The 18,425-nt window shown below is 31.6% G+C and overlaps 1 protein-coding gene across 1 annotated transcript in view; it reads left to right on the forward strand.

The window, feature by feature from the left end:
- Window positions 1-18,425, forward strand: part of LOC106467676 (hemicentin-1-like) — a 170,981-nt gene that overhangs the window by 137,787 nt on the left and 14,769 nt on the right. Inside the window, exons 8-11 of the mRNA XM_022396606.1 lie at window positions 9,802-10,152; window positions 11,860-12,114; window positions 13,852-14,118; window positions 15,696-15,830. Of these exons, the coding sequence (XP_022252314.1) occupies window positions 9,802-10,152; window positions 11,860-12,114; window positions 13,852-14,118; window positions 15,696-15,830 (1,008 nt within the window). The remainder of the gene's footprint in view (window positions 1-9,801; window positions 10,153-11,859; window positions 12,115-13,851; window positions 14,119-15,695; window positions 15,831-18,425) is intronic.

Below are 18,425 nucleotides of genomic sequence, written 5' to 3' on the forward strand. Positions count from 1 at the left end.
ATTTCTGTTATTACTCCTTTTTTCTTACCTGTTTGTGTGGGGGTGAAAAGTATAACGCCAAACATTTTCATTTGGTTGTGATAATATTTAGTACAAAGGATAAAAGTTTGACAAGGATCAGTTATTTTTACTTTGGGTGAAACTAGATCAGAGGTCATGGTCACAAACGGAGATAGGAAGAGTATTTTATTACTTACCTACATCCACATTTTTGAGGATGAAAAATGTTTTGGTGGATATTTTTGGTTGGTTGCTGCAAACGTCGAAATCATTATAGGTACAGGGGTTGCATTCTAATTCCTATGAGTGTCTTTAGCGGCGGCATAGCAGCTCATAGAATGGCTCTGGATTTTTCATGTACAAACGTTTACCTCATATCTCCGCCATCTCTTGACCGATTTGAGATCTAATTACAGTTTTGGATGTCAAACCCTTTCGATTGTTGTATTTGACCACGCCCAAGGTCTCATAGGGTAATTTACTCTAATCCTGCCTAAAAGAATTTCTATTTGAGGGTAGGCTGGTAGGGATCATGATGAGTACTAAAATCAAATCGGGTATACGCGCGCCCCAAGCTTGGTATTGCTGACGCACATAAATATAGCTAATAAAAAGGAAAAAAAGGGTCTCAGAGATTAATTTACTCTAATTCTGCCTAAAAGAATTTCAAGTACCGCGGCTATTGAGGATTCCCTCTTGTTTCAGTTAGTAAATGCACCGTAGAAGTGAGTAACATGATGTGCTCACTATGAAATCATCAATGTAATATTAGTATAAAAGCATAAATTATTTCTGTGGATATGATTTTTAACATGGGCATCTTGGCTCAAAAGCTATTAAGCTTTAATAAATTTATTATATATTTGGGTTCATATTGGTCAGAATATGTTATGCTCTTTCTCAATTTTCACTTTAATTTTTTCATGTAAAATGTTCTTCCAAATAAGTTTTGACTAAATATTTTGGTTTTAATTTTCTCTTTAGTACTTCTTCTTATAGCTTATCGTGTGATTTAAAAAAGGGAATAATATCTTTATACAATCATATGAGGAAAGCAAGCTGTGTTCTTTTGGATTTATGATTGAAACAATAACAATAAATATTTGGTTTTCTAAGATAAGATCTCAAGAGAGTTTTTTTTTCATTATAAGAACATCGAAGAAAAACATTGGGACAACAAATTGAACAGATATTTTACTGTAACATACCGCCAGTCTTCGTGTAAAAGATATTTGTTGTTGGTCTTGTTATTGTTCCATTTGTCATAACAACCCGATTTCGAAGAGTAAAATTGGAGAGCGAATGATGCATTAACGTTCATTTATTTAATTCGAGACGCTTTATAGCTTATCTTAGGAAATAATCTTGGAATTATGGAAAATAAATTTCCGTATTTTCACATTTTCTGTCAGAGATTGGTTTAAAACTACGAACCAAGACCCTTAAAACTCTAGACATCTCACTTTCAATGGTGATATTCTTTGTCGCACTAAGTAGTTGTAAAAAGACTGAAAAAAAGAATTAACTGTTCGATTTTCTCAAAGAAGTAGATTCCATAGAGAGACTGAGAATCTTACATTTAAATTTTTTGGGAAATTACTTACACTCACTATATGATAAAGCCCTACACTTAATGGAGAGAAATAATGATTTCCCCGGCACCGAAATGCTCTGTAATAAAACCTGCCAACAAATAGCTCACTGATTAGTATTTGCGATTGATTTGTTTTCTTAAGTATACGGAAGTTCTACTACTCAAAAAAAAAAAAAAGAATAAACCCTTTTTCGTGAATTTTTATGTGTTTAATAGTGTAATGGGATCAAATAAAGCGATACAAAATAATAATAAAGTGTAAAACATTGGAATTTAATCTTCCTTCAGACTACAAGTCGTCCTTACTTTACTATTTCCAAACTTACACCATTAACTTTATCGCCAGAGTAGAGATGTATCTTATGAGTTAATAAAAGAAAGATAAACTTTGCAAGCAATAATTAAAACTAAAGCTTATATTAAATTAGTTTCATATGTGTGTTTTTTGTTTTTAAATCAAAAATACTGATAGCTGAAACGCAAACTATAGCTGAAGACTAGATCTGTTGTTAATTTAGTTTCAATGAAGGATTTCGTTTCTTCATCTTAATGCTGACAATAAAACTTTTGGGCGTTCAGTTATCCTAGATTTGATTTTCAACCTACTATGTTTCGCCTTATATATATGCCAATAAAATGCGCAAACAAATTTTCGGCTACGTTTCTTATTGACTTCGCACGTTCTGCTGTGTATTATCTCATATTGCATGTTGACTTCGCACGTTCTGCTATGTATTATCTCATAGTGCATGTTGACTTCGCACGTTCTACTGTGTAGTACCTCATATTGCATGTTTAGTATGATGAGAAATCGATTCGACTTTGACCGTTCTAAACATGGGATAGAAATGTTATCTCATCCTCATAAAAAACTAAATGCTGGAAGTCTTTTGATTTACTGTTTGTTTTATTTTCTTCTTAGTTTGATTAGGAAACTGAATGACTAAAACAACGTTCCTGAACTTTGTTTTAGTGACAGTTTTCTGAACTACAACAGAAAGAGAAGAATAAAAAGCGCACATCGTTATCATGGTTAGTAACCTATACGATCTAACTATTGATTACTAAATTTTTAAATGAATATATACTAATTATTAACTAGTTTCATCCTATGTTTTGGTTGTTAGTATTCTATGATCTTTAGGGAAGTCCTGAGAATGACTATTTCTGTATCGGTACTTACTAATTAATAATTAGACTTAGGTGATCGTATAGGCCTACTAACCATGACAACGATTGATATCCGATCGCCACATCCTTACAGTAAGTATTCAGAAGCATACAAATTTCAAACATATTTTGGATTATGAAAGAAATATAAAGTTATTTTTAAAATTGTATCCATATATTTCTGGATTAAGTCTATGTAAATGCCTCTGTAAGGTTTTGTGTTTTATACGTATTTAAAGAAAACTTAAAACTATGATAAAGAAATTTTCTTTTACCTTAATTCATGATACTTGGATGATATATGGTATAAAGAAAGTATATAAAGCAAAATAAAATAAAAATGTTTTAGCACAAAGATACACTATGCGCTGGTTGTGTCCTTACCGTTATATTTTCTGAAGCTTACTGTTAAGCCAACACGAGACTGCAATGCAAATTAAGAAAACTTAAAATCGACGTTTTTTGTTTCATAAGATAGAACTTCCTTCTTTACGAGTGAATAAAGAATGAAAGAGTTGTATGCAACAAATTTCAGTAGATTAGATCACCCGAGAAGACCAAATACCTGTACACTTTCAGAACGCTGTCTGTGGTTATAGCTAATGTTCTTTTAAATAGTTATTTTCAGCAGGTCAAGAAACATTGCAATTTTAAAATGTTTTTGATAATAGACCTTTCCAGAAAGACGCCATAACATCACGTGCTCTTTTTTCTTCATGTCTGCCATATTAGACGGTAGCTCATGTATTTTCTAGAAAGTGAAAAAACATCAACTTGACAATGCCTTTCCATTGTTGCGATATGCCCAAATATAAAAGGTTCAGTACCGGGTACATCTATTTACAGAATCCTAGCTGACTTAAAAAAAAATGAATGTGGATTGTTGCAATTGTTTGCAGACAAGCACAAAGCTACACAAAGGGCTATTTGCCCACCACGGTTATCGAAACCCGGTTTCTAGTATCGTAACTCCGCAGATATACCGCTCTACCACTGAGGGACGGCTTGTTGTAGTTATGAGAAGAATTTGACAACCTTTCACAATATTCACGTGTCTGCAATACATATTTTGTTAGATAATATTTGTATAAATTCAAACTTTGTCATTAAATATGTGTATAAGTATTATACTAATATATTTATCAATTATTGAAACTATTGAGCTTTGAGAAGGGCCCCATATCCTTTTTACTGGCACGAACGTAATGAGTGTATTTCAAATGACATAAGTAATGTCGTCAGATTAGGCTATGGTCAGTTAGACAAGCTCATAGTAACGACTATGGGAGATAAACAAAGTAGGAGCTACAACTAACCTTAGCCGTTATAAAGTATGAGCTACAACTAACCTCAGCAGTTACAAAGTATGAGCTACAACTAACCTTAGCAACTACAAAGTATGAGCTACAACTAACCTTAGCAACTACAAAGATACGACTCCTCCAGCCACAATATATTTTACTTTCACGTCTGACCCCTATCCTGTTAAGAAAAATCTATAGCCATCTAGGTTTTAAATCATTTCATACTTTGGCCGGTTACGCTACTGGTGGAATGGACAACTTACTCGTATATATCACAATATTTAAATTCTGGGAGCTGATCAAATTTTGACTTCGCGTCATCAAACAAGCCACCGACATGAATAGACGTATAGGCTACTGTGGAGTAATATAACAGAAACATCCATATAAAATTTCTCCCAACTTATTTTCATAAGCCATTTTGGTATATTTTTCATGATTCAGAGCATATTAACTCAGCTTTATCGCTACCACTGTCACAAAACGACGGACGGCCTGATGTCCAAAATGGCGGATGATAATGTTGCACTTCCCGGAAATCACATTATTTGGAAAGGTACTTTAAGCATTTTATTTTCTCTTATAGATCTTTGAACGTCTGGGCAATATCGTATTAAAAATCACATCAAATGTTCGATACTAACATAGTCAAATTCTACCACTTAAAGTTCACTTGGTTTATGGTGCTTTTTTTTTCATGAATCTGCAACAATAGGCTGGGTATGGCCTAATGATTAAAGTACTGGATTCGTGATCCAAGGGTCCATGGCTCGAGTCCCTATACCGCAAAAAAACAACGCGCTCCCCACTTTGCGTCCGTGGATGACACTCTCCACTACGTCAATGCACCCTCTATCCTGGTACTGTATTTAAGCACCTCATTCAGATAATGTTATCGCTTTTTTGGAGACTGACTCAATCACAGTCTCTAACACTGGCTCTTAGTGGGAATATTCAAAACTAGCCAAGCTATATACAACAAACATAAAATAGAGAATGTCTAGACTTAGATATATAAGAGTTAATATTGGACCAACTCTCAATTCTGATCCTGAAGATGCCAAGTCTGTTTTTAGAGTCTTCGTACGCCAAGCGACGAAGATAAAAAAATTAGCTTCAAACATACATGCGAATCGCTGAAAATATAAAACACGACGAGAGAAAACATGTGTATGAGACCTTTTATATAACGTATTGGTTCTACTAAATTCTGCATGATGTGCGCTCACTCACACAAAATGTGTGTGTAAGTCGATAGCAAAGACTGAAGAAAATATAAAATATAAAACTTTTTATTTTAAAAATCACCGAGGAGGAATGCTCGTTAGATATTAATGTATAAACATTTCCTCGAATATATTACACTGCTGTGAACGTCTAATACATCATACTCTGCCAAAGGCAGGTTAGCTAACTGTCTGAATCTGAAACCATATTTAGTGTAATATGTTTGCAGCTGTCTCATTCTATGTTTTTAAGATTTGACTTACTGCAGTACAAGATTAATTAAACTGTTTGCATTTTGACACAGTGAAAACCATTGAGGTATATTCTATTCATTAATCAAGCAGAAATGATCTTCCCAAAGATGTAGTACTTGTTTATTTAGTATACAAAACGATCAAATTCTACAAAAGCTGTTCGAAACTTCTAGATTTATCCTTTTTTATAATAAAACGATTTACAAGCAATTTTCGTGGAGCAGTTAATAAAAAAAATGTTAATAAGAAACATTTTCCCAGTAGATAACACAATCTAGGGTGTTTTTTATTGCGTAGAAACAATATGTTCACTCTAAAAAATACAATAACAGCAACTTTTGCCCTCAGAAATTCTGATTTTAATTATTGCAACAAGTAGTATCGGGTCATGAAAAGGTAACACTTACAGTTCATAAAACAGTTTGAATTTCAGAGAACATTACAAACTCGTGGTGGTGAGAACAAGATTTGTAGGTGGTGATAAATTAGTTTTTTTAATGCGTTGGTTTGCTGTTTTAGAGCAAAGTCAAGTATGGTTATTTGCTGTGTCCGCCACGGGAATCGCGCTCCGGATTTTTACGTTGTAAGTCCGTAAACCGGAGGACCGCTTTTTTGATAAAACGATTTGGTTAAAATATTGTTATAGATAAGGGACTCCTGGATATTTATTCAGCGTTGGCGTTGTCAACCTTATTAATGGTGATTTAGCTGTCTTTCTTCAATTAATCTTCTCTTTTGATGATTTAGACATCATTTTCAGAGATAATATGTTTAGTTTCTTTCTTTGTGATGTTCAAATACGTGGGTTTTTTAGATGTTTTTAAGTCTGATTTTAATTTCTATTCCGGTTTCTCCGATATCAAAGTGCTTAGAAGAGTTCAATTTGATTTGGTAAATGACTTCATTGTTTATATTTTCAGTAGGGTATTGTTAATAACATTCTTGCCTTTAAATTCGATGACGAGGAACCCACTTTGATAGTAAAAATACTAGAATGGGTAATGAAGAAAAACTTTAATATAAGCTTAACATAACAGCAAATGTACAACGTTTCAGTGACAAAACCTTGTCGAAACGTTGTACATTTGCTGTTATGTTAATCTTATATTAAAGTTTTTCTTTATTTCCCATTCAAGCCGTCTCCAAGCATTATTCTTGCCTTTAATTTCTGACTTTTGGCGTTTCTTCATGAGTCGTTTTCATAATATAATTAGGTTTTTGCTAGTGTCTCACGATAACATTCCTAAAACTGAAAGCTTCTACTAATAATTAAGACAACAGGTTTAAACTTGAATTTCAACAAATACTTGACATTACTCAAAACAAGTCATTTAACTGCAACACCAATAAAAAAATATTAAGACAACAACCAACTTAAACAACGTGAAATCATACAATGAGCTGATCTAATATGAATTATTTCAACAAACGATTTCTGTCGTTATTGTCCATTATTAATAACTACGTTTGCAAACAGAACTTGAAACTTATACAAAAATTAACTAAAAAATTAGAAAATTTGAAACAACAAACAATAAAACGGTAAGCTCTTCTTCTAACTTTGCCAACCCTAAGGTCATCAACCTATCAGACACGCCTCTGAGCGAACATCAACTTGCCATAACGCCATCTCAACTACATACAGCTGATATATATATATATATATACAAATATGTTTTGAAGAACCAAGAAAATTCCAATTATCAACAAACTGAGTTGTATTAACAAACAAATTCCTACGCCAAACAGAACAGTAACCGTCCTTTCGAGGTTTTACAACCTACTAGAGGTGTATTTCACAGAATCCACCAAAGAATTTCTTGAAGAATTATCTACCAAATAAAAACAAAAACTTTAACTCTCAACGCAAAATAAAATAAAACTTGTCCAAAAACCTATCAAATTAGCTACGTAATAACCTACACCGAATCACCAAAATATCAGTATATCTTACTGATGAATGAAATATACTTAAAAATGAATGAAAACTCCAACTGTCTATACAAAAAACAAATGAACAAACTTCTAAAAGCACTTGAAGAAAAAGGCTACCCAACCCTTGAACTCAGAAAATGGTTACAGTGGTAGATGTCCTCAACTCTACGGATAGATAACACCATTAAAATACTCCACATTTTGTTCACTCCGTAACAAACTTGGATCCAAGACATAAAATGATAAACTATGATGTACAAAATATATATATACCCATATTCCAAGAAAAGAAGTCTACAAACTTTTCATTTAATTAATTATCAAATACTTGGAACGTAAAACTTAGACATCTTCATCAAGCATTCTCACCTTGCCACGAAGTTCTGTTTCGAATTCAATGACTGCTTATTATCAAAGCGACAGCGTCTGTATGGGTGGAAAACTATTAATATTATTAGCAAACACCTTTTTAATTCAACTGGAAAAACAGGCATTAAACTAAGCCATGTCCAAACCCTTATGCTGGTTGAAATATATCAACGAAATTTCCTGCGGCTTCAACCCTGACGAAGTGAAAGAAAGCTTCTCAAACCACATCAATGACATAAAGCCCATCATTCATTTTTAAGTTGAAAGTTCTCCCTAAACATTTTAAACGTCAACATTATAAGCAAACGATCAGAATTTGAGACTAAAACCCATATAAAGGCAACAAACTCAGAAATATTCCTTAATTGAAAATCTGCACACTACATACAACAGCAACTAGGAACTTTGAAAGCGTATCATGGAAATAGCATTTATTATATACTCTGCAAATAATTTAGACGATGAACTGCAAATACTTTTTGAAATATTCATTAAAATACAACTATCACGAAAAAGCTGTTAAAAGGGTACTTGACGTTGTTAAAAAACAAATACTTCAAGCAAACAAAACATACAAATCTTAATAAAAATTAAAACCACTCGAACTTTGTCACCACATCACTTTATTACGTCTAACACATCAGCGAATACCAAACCGTATTACGAAGAAACACAACATCGGTATAAGTACTTTAATCATTTAAAACCCAGAAATTCAGATCAAGCTTCTTATTACTAACAACTACTCCACTGAAAAAAAAACATTGAAATTATCTACAAAATCAAATTCAACTCTTGCAAATAATTTTATATTAGGAGAAAGAGAAACATCAGACCTAAAATCAACTTAAAGAACCCTTACACGTTTTTGAACATTTCATCAAAGGAATCAAAAATATTATCACTGAAACAATTTCGAAATTATCCGAAGAGAACCAGACATCATCAAAAGAAAAACAGCTGAAGCCCTGCTAATAAAATTATAAAAGCTAACGCTAAATTAACATCCAGAAAATTTCCATTTTCCATATTGATATTTCATCCAATTCATTTTGGTAAAAACTCTAATTTAATCCCATCTACAAACCTTGTACTCACAATCACGAGTCTGTAATGTTTGCTAAAGTTCAAACTGCTTTATTAAATGTAACTGTTATCTTATGACTCATACTACTTTTAGTGATTTCCCAACTGTAAAAGCTGATCGTACTGTATTTTTACAGTATTGTATTTTTAATTACTGTATTTTTAATTAGTTAGTAGGTTCCTCATTAAACATTAATCTATTCACTTATTTTTCATTTTGAGTATTTATAGTAAAGATAAATAAATTACAATGTTTTACAGGCAGTTACAAACATTTATTTTTTAACACCTTTCTATATAATGCATACTTGCAATGTTTGACGTAAATTTATTCAATAAAAGCAAATTATCAGTTACTTTCATTAAATGTACTCACAATGGTAACTGTAGAATCAGGGGTGAAAACCTGCCAGTACTCACTGGTAATGAGTAGCGGAACTTATTTTTTAAAGCGGTACTAGTACCAGGACTTACTTGAGCTGCTTTTTTTTGGATGCGTGTGCGTTCTATTGTTCCGTCAGAAAACATTTATTCATTGACACTCAAATTGTCGTCTTTTATGTTTCCACATAGATTTTTTTTATTTTTCAAAAACAGGTCCACTTCGACCAGCTGAGTACCTCTACTTTTTTTTAGAATTTCATCTCTGTGTAGAATTAATTTTGAAATTTGTTTTTATGAGTTGAGTAAAACACTATAATCAGTCATATATGCGAAAATATAAACAATAATAATATTAGGCGTTTCAAATTGGATGGTCCGAAAAGAAACAAAGTAAAAATGAACGTTTAAGTAAAGCATTAGTGTAAAGAGGAGCGGAGCTTTCGTTAACTGTAATTAATATCTAGGTTTCTTTTTTTAGCACCACCTTCTCTAGTAGATGGTGTTCCACACATCCATGGAGCGCCCTCAGACATCAGTAGCCTGAGTATATCGTGCAGAATTGAATGTGATCCCTTGTGTGAGATAGAATGGCTTCGTGATGGTGACAGCATTATGAATTCCGATATGTTTTTCGTCAAGACGACAGTTCTCCCGGAAGACTTGCTTACAAATCGTTTCAAGTCTGTAGTTAGCACACTTCACTGGAATTTTAACGCTTGGCCAGGTGGCGCTCTAAACCGGAAAACTGACAACTCCGAATATACTTGTCGAAGTAGTAAAAATATCGTAGGACCCGGAATTGCAACTTCTACCTACTTTAAAGTAGAATGTAAGTTAAACCTATTTTTAAAATTACATTTCAGTGTCAGTTGCAAAGAGAAAAACCATGAAATATGTATGATTTTTACTTCATTTCTATACTTTAACTTGTAGAGGATAATATAATTTGTTATCGTTGTTGTTTTCTACAGAAAATTGGTGTTAACAGTGTAATAAATTATACAAAATGTTATTAGTAGAAACATTTTTGTCTGAAGTGTAATAAGTAATTTACAGAAGATATTTCCGTGTAGGCAAAATATATCTGCTTTAGGATAACTAGACTTATTGCAAATTTCATTTACGTGAAAATTATTAAACAAAATCATTATTTTTTTTACAATAAGGTTCTTATTAACCAGGTTAAATATTTATGATCAGTTGAAAAACACCAGACAGTAATCATTATTTGCAACTATTTGTAGGTTATATTTTGCATTTTGTATCAGTTATACTGGTGTAAGCTGACCAGTGGTTGCATAAACATATTCTGTAAAATTAGATGTTTTATTTAAATTATTATCTAAAATTTCACAATAATTATACAGTTTCGAAAGCTAATAGCTGTATTTAAACTTTCAAAATTTCATAAGTAATTTAAAAAATTTTCAATGTTATGTTGACTAATTGTTTAGTCCTTAATTATTTTTTTTGGAAAAATAAATTCAAAATGGGCAAAAGTACACAAGCTTGGTATTTTGTACCCATATTTATTTCATAAGTCAGATTTATGCATAGGAAAGTTTCTAATAACCATTCGAAATTCCATGAAAAGATACGAGCGGTGAATTTCAAATTCTAAAGATAATTATCGTTAAGTTTAATGAATAGGTACTCCCAACATTCGCTTTATTACACGTGGGTCTTTAATTTCTTTTGATGAACACGCTAACGATGATAGGTAAATACTTCTTTAATCCGCGTGTTTTCATTTTTACTCATAATAAAAACACGTACTTCGCTGTCAGGTATAATTAAATAACTGCCAAAACTAAAATGATTGTGATGTATAATATCCTATTACAGAATTTCGCTCAAAGAATTTGAATATGTCTTCACAGCGGTATTCCTGAGCTCTCGCATGATGTTTTACAATTATCAAATAAAAGAAAAACGGATATATTTAGTTATATTTCCAGTTTTTTTCAATCTGATTTTCAAATCTTAATCATACTTCGTGTGTCAAAGGAATAACTAAACCTAATTAAGCCCCTAAAAAAAAAGAGCACACCAATTTCTTTATCTTAAAACGAGCAGAAACTTACTTTTCATTAGTTTAGTTTTCTGCCTTTTTTTTTTCACTTGCAGAAAATTATGCAATTGTATGAGACAAAGTAATCACCGAAAGATCAAGATTCTGAAGTAAAATGCATGTAATGAAATAGTACAAATGAAGACTAGTGTCTCTAGGTGCACATAAAAACTTCTTATAATTATTTGAAATCTTGATTGTAATTTATATTATTATCAAGAAACCGGTTATTTATAGTTCAGGTTTGACATCTTCTCCATTTTACTACTAGTTTTATCCTATTCTTTCTATCTTTACATCCCAATAAATATATATATATATATATAGCCAAATACTATTTGCATTTATATTGCATGGAAAGAAATTGATCATCTGTGAAATTCTAAGGTATGCAATATTTGTTGTTGTTGTTCTTTAAAGAATGAAATGAAGGAAACGCTGATGGATAATGTTTCTTATCTTCAGATCCACCAGAGAATATTACTGTTTCTACGTCGTATCTAGAAGTTGTGGAAGGTGACGTACCAGACAAGATTTACTGCACCGCAGACTCTTGGCCCCCTAGCGAGTATATTTGGAAATTCTCCAACTTAATTATTTCGTATACGTCAGAATTGTCTCTTAACTACAATATTTCCCGGGAGAACACAGGCTTCTATGAATGTGTGGCTTCTAACAGACTAGGGCAAAAGTCAACTGAAATACACATCGATGTTGTGTGTAAGTAGTTAATCAGAAGCGTGACTTATTTTCAAATCAACTACTCTCGTTTCTGAAAGCAGTCTTTATTATTAATGTTCATAGGTCTCCCGTAATAACGCCGTGACAGATAAATTTCTGTGTGTCTATTTATATTGTTTTTTCTTGTAACTTTCTGAGCCACGTCTAAGATAAAAAAATGAAAATAAAAGAGACAGAGAAAGATGCATGACAAAAGTCCGATTTTCGACTTAATAAAAATATGTACTTGGACATATTTATCTTACAATATATACATTACACTCGTTAATAATGGCGTTTGAATATATTAGGAATATAAAGTATAACAATAGTAATATGTATAAAAGAAAATATGAATGATGGATTACATCTGATGAGATCAGAAGTTTTGAATTCACAAGGAATATTATACGCCCAGCGGTATATGTGAACTACTGAGGAAGATGAAACTCAACAGCATGCGGTCGTGGAAAATATAGTACCATGCTAAGTTAAATAAAGTTCCTGGTAAGCATTTCTGTGTGATTGCATTGGATATAGTAAAATTTCAGGCGTTGAATTCATGATGATAGTACAAGAATTGTGTTTATTTTCTAAACAAAGAATTTGTTCACCTAATTCTTTACATCAAATTCAGTCATCACAACTTTTCTGAACGTTAAGAATGTGAATGTTAAACATAAATAGCTTTCATGAACTCTAAATTAAAAAAAAGAAAAAAAGCCTAATTTCTATTGTTTTATGGTATTAATAAATTTAGGATTTTGCTAGTTGCGTAAATTTTGTCATCATATGTGCAAAATTCGTGCACGGTTGTTTTCACCTAAGTATATAATTAGTCCCTCTGGTTGGGCCGCGCACGGTTGTTTTCACCCAAGTATATAATAAGTCCCTCTGGTTGGATCGTGCACGGTTGTTTTCACCTAAGTATATAATTAGTCCCTCTGGTTGGGCCGCGCACGGTTGTTTTCATCTAAGTATATAATTAGTCCCTCTGGTTGGGTCCATAACATAGTGAAGCTTACTTGTTATTCACAATATCATATATTTTCCTTTGGGAAATGGAACAACGAGAAAGAGAAGGATAGATTAAATTTCTCAGTATCAGCTACAGAAAACACACAGTCAAAATATACTTACGGTTATATACGGTCTAAGATATATCATGTTATTATCTGTTTCTTACTTAAAAAGTAAAAGTAAAAAATAACAACAACAAAATGTTAATTTTAATAGATTTGGAAATTCTGACATATACAATCAGTCTGTTAGCTCTTATATGCCTTATCAGTATTAATGTAAATACACATACCAGAAGCTTTATGGGTTTTGTTTGATATATTTATCTTAAATTCATTCCAAGTGTTAGTTATGTTACCTGCCGCTCTGGATATTTCCACTTTTAATGATAAAAGAGATTAACGTTTGACATTTATTTATGTATGCTAAACAAAAACTAGCTCATCTAAAGTTATATTTTACCTCGTCGGGTAGCAAGCAGTCCATGTTATCGATTTAGTATTGCTATATAGCTTGAAAGGGCAGACCTCAACCGATCATATAACAGGCCCTCAGGTAGTATATTTTTATTTCAGCAACCGTTTTCCTGGCCTCACATGGATTGTAGTAAAACAGTATCCAAAGCTCTCATTAAGGAACTCATTTTTTAGTTATTTATCCGTGTCATTTAGATAAGAGATGTTACAAACGAAATCGATCATGTTCTATATTCTATAGATAAACCAGAATGCATTGTGTACGAGAGCAAAAACAAAAATGTGCAGACAACGTTGATATGTGAGGTGCAGGCCAATCCACCCTCAGTGAACTTTACATGGTTGAAGGATAATCAGACGTTTGAAGAATCGGCGGTGTCACATGGAACAAGAAGTGTACTGACGATAAGTGAAGTTTCTTCAAAATACTTTGGAACATATTATTGCGTGGTAAACAACTCTATAGGCGAATCAGCTCCTTGTTCTACCGAAGTAACAGGTTTCATTGGTGAGTGAGAAGCTTGATCAAAATATATAAGTTTGTTGATGGACTTTTATTAGTTTCTAGATCTTCTAGAAGGATAAAAGTTTTCCTACATCTATGAAATGATTAGTTAATGAAGTTCGGAGACGCTTAAAAGGGTAATGAATAAAACTTTGTTATATGTAACAAATCGGATTTAAAGGATAACCATTTCTTGTTAAGAAACACAGTTATTGAAATATACTTTCATTTATTATGCACCATGGATTAGTAATCGCGAGATAGCGAGACAGAGAAATGTTCACAAGTATGCTAAGTTTTCATTTCTTAGCACTGGATCTCGGATGAGGTAAAAGCAAAATAAAGTTCCTAACACATTATCCATTCATTATATACATCACCACAATCCAACAAAGTAGCTTTATTCTTCTCGTGAATTAATCATTTTCATTGACTTATTTTTCTGCTCTTTATCTACATGAATATTGGCAGAAATCTAAGACTTGACTTATCTTATTACTGGTACAAAACTTAACTTGTGTAACATATGGTGTACGCATAAGTAAACTGATGGCACTTTTGTTAGTATGATCCTACACCAACTGTATTATGGTAGAGATCAGCTTAACAGCTTCATTGCATTTGAATGTAAAAAATATGAAAATTAAAAAAGCATTTGTAATAAAAAAACAATTTATTGTCTTAAGCCTTTTTATACTACTTGTATAATTTTAAATTAACTGTCTGAATTTGAGAATAAAGTGTAAAATTCAAATAATTCATGTATTTTAATGAAGTTTAATGGTTTTTTTTCAAATTCATCTGTTTTCTTTGGAATTTTTTAAAACAAAAATAAATTTTAAGCTTCAAGCAGTAAAACATACATTCGTTCAGAATGCAATGTAAAAGCTTATAGATTTGCTATAATTAAGCTATTTGCTTTCTAATCAAACATAACAATTTCTGTTTAAAGACATACGTACTAAACTATAGTTTTACAGATTTTTCATAGTTTACACAGATATAAAACAACTTATAATTAATCGTAGACATTTGTGTCACAAAAACAAACCAAAATATTTATTGATATATTTCAAACAATAGAACAAAGATTTCAAAACTTCTTTTCTAACCTACAGGTTAAATAAATTTATTTTTCGATTAAATTCCTAATTTCACATTTTGACAATTACACTTCTAAGGAATCAATCATACCTTTCGGAAAAATACTTATGAATCTTAAGGTATATTTATTTTCTGACACTAACGTATGTTGAAATAATTTATTATTATATTTTAACCACTTTTGTCGAATTAAACTATACAGACATTTATTCTTAATTATTTGTTCCGAAAATAGTCCTTGTAATTTCGTGTTTTTTGTTGCCGTTTCTTGAATGGGATAGAGTTCGTTTTTGCACTCTTCGCGTGTAATTTATTTCATTTTATTTAAATAAAATATATTATACTACTGAACTACTGAAGTTTATTGTCAGGTAATCTACGAAGAATCGGTTTGTTTTATGCAGGTGTAAAATCAATAAATTTCAATTAGAATTGCGTCTGATTTTTGTATATATATATATATATATATATTTCAGGGACTGCTGGCTGGGTCCCTGATTTTGGAGATGAAAACATCATTATCGTTGCCGCTATCGTTGCTGCAGTTGCTGTTCTCTTCATCGTTGTTGTTCTTGTTATCATCATGATATTGAAAAGAAGGCGGATGCGCAGTATGTATTTTCTGCTGTATTCTTCAGCAAATTAGAGGATGTACTGTTAAAGTTACTAGTTTTTATTGTTTGGAGTTAAAATGCACAATGATCAAGAAAATTTATCTATGTTGGGTATACATACACATATGTATAAAACAAGAAAAATTATCTGGGTTGGGTATGCATACACATATGTATAAAACAAGAAAAATTATCTGGGTTGGGTATACATACACATATGTATAAAACAAGAAAAATTATCTGGGTTGGGTATACATACACGTATGTATAAAACAAGAAATATTAAACGTTACAAAAGTAACAAGGCAAGCCATTAAGATCTGATTTCAAATTTACTAAATTAAGTCAATGAAATACGAAAATCACCAGGGAAGCAGGTCGAATCATGTAGATACAAGTTTCTTCTTATTAGATAAACTCAGGTATTTATTCATCCAGCATCCCCCTTTTATTTCAGCTGCTATCGTTGTTCTAGATAATTATAAGCTACTTAATAAGCTAACTAAGTGTGTTTGGTCTTTTAATAGTTTAGTTGTATAAATATTGATTACCTGTTTCTGAACATGTTCGGCACTCCGTACCAAAAATATATAATAGGCTCTAATACTTATTTGTATATTTTTACCAAATTTTTCTCAAAATAAATATTACAGATTGATACAATCAAGAACATCTTTCACAATTGTTCAAAATTGACGAAACATCATCATGCCTAAATTTTACTAAATTACTTTTGATTGTTCAAAATACATTTCAAGCAGCTTGGGTAACCTATTGCCAATTGTGCTGGAAGAAGTACTTAAAGCATTTCGTTATTTTAAGAGTTGTGGTTTAAAGTTCTTAACAATGTAAACCAATCAATATACGATATATATATATATATATATATAATTCAATGACAAAAAGCTAAAAAAGAAGATATTAGAAGCTCAAAGTTGCGGCGTTCCCACAATTTGTTTTTTAAATGCGTAGTAGCTTAAAAACTTTTCAGGTAGATTAAGTGTGCTGAAATGCTTTTAAAACTATAATTTCAGATAATGACTGAAAAGTTTTTTTTTACAAATGATGTGATTACATCTTTCATCGGGAATTTAAATTGTGCTTATTTTCTTATTTAATGATTTCTTGCGCAGTACGAACGCCCACATTTGGTTTATTAAAACCTAAACTCATGAACGAGGCCGAAAAAAATCACGAGTTGCTTCAAAAATCATGAATCTAATGAAAAAATATTAAAAGAGTAAAACATTTGGTTTCTTATTTTGGCACGAAATCCTTTAGATATTCGATGAGTTTTGTACAATTACCGAAATGTTTCACTAAAATAAAATTAAAAAGATATATATATTATTATTCTCAAACAAAACAATAAAAGAGTGGTTGGGCTATATATAAGAAACATATTTATAATTTCTCTCACGGATATTTTACTAATAATTCAAAACTAGATAGATAGATAGTCATGTAGATAGGTATCCATTACATATCATTATTTTCAGTCTATTGACAAAAAATACACATTTTGCTGAAAAAAACATTCACGAGTGAAAACCATTGTTGTCAAACCAATGATGATGTTTCTCTTGCTCTGTCTCTAAGATCTATCTATCTATGTCCTAATAATATTTATGAAACGAGGAATTGATTTTTACAAAAATTAGAATATTTTTTCACTTAATAGATATTATCAAGACATGACTACACGTCACATAACACATCTCATTAAATGATTGAGAAGGCTTAATTCTTCGACAAAAGGATACTTCTATTTTTCCAGTTTTGACCAATATAGTTCCAACATCATTCAAAGTTTATGCAAGATTCAAAACAGCTAAAACTTGGAAAATATGAAATAAAGTAGTAATAACAAACGTATATTATTGGATTGCATAAAAGATAATCATAACTCTACGACGTGATGTTAAAAACGTTTAGTATTTCTAAGAACATCAGAATGTTTGGCTGCAGATGGAACTTTCATAAAACACATGCAGGTAGGAGAGGACGATGTCATTTGAAAAGCTTCAACATCACATTATTTCGCAGGATTATAGGATATGCATGGAGTTAAAATCAGCGGTTCAACTTAAGTGGTCGAAAGGAAGTCGCCTGTCTACATTGAATAGTTGCACTGCAGCCAAATCTCTAAAGGTATTACTAGAGAAAATGATCAAGCGTTTGCGGTTGAGTCTCGCAAAGAATCATAAAAGTTGGAAGAACGAATGGACGATGTGTTATGGAGTTCCAAATTAAAGATTTAACTTTCTGAATTATGGACGTCTGGTGCAGATATCTCTCGAGTAGTTTTGTGCGAAGTTCAATAAACAAACAAACTAATCCAAAGTCCCGATACCAAGTTAAATATTAATTTGTGATACTAGTTGAAAAATAAAAGTGAAATCATGACTCATTGATGTAGTCATGTAGTTAAGGCTAATATTGATTATTCAGTTTATTTTCCAGAATAAATTTACAGAGGCAAAACTGAAAATGAAAAATAATAATCTTCTACAGCATTTATTGAAAACCTGAGTGTTTGTTTGTTTGTAATTAAGCACAAAGCTACACAATGGGCTATCTGTGCTATGCCCA

Source organism: Limulus polyphemus, unplaced genomic scaffold (assembly GCF_000517525.1).
Source record: "Limulus polyphemus unplaced genomic scaffold, Limulus_polyphemus-2.1.2 Scaffold82, whole genome shotgun sequence".
Taxonomy (NCBI): domain Eukaryota; kingdom Metazoa; phylum Arthropoda; class Merostomata; order Xiphosura; family Limulidae; genus Limulus; species Limulus polyphemus.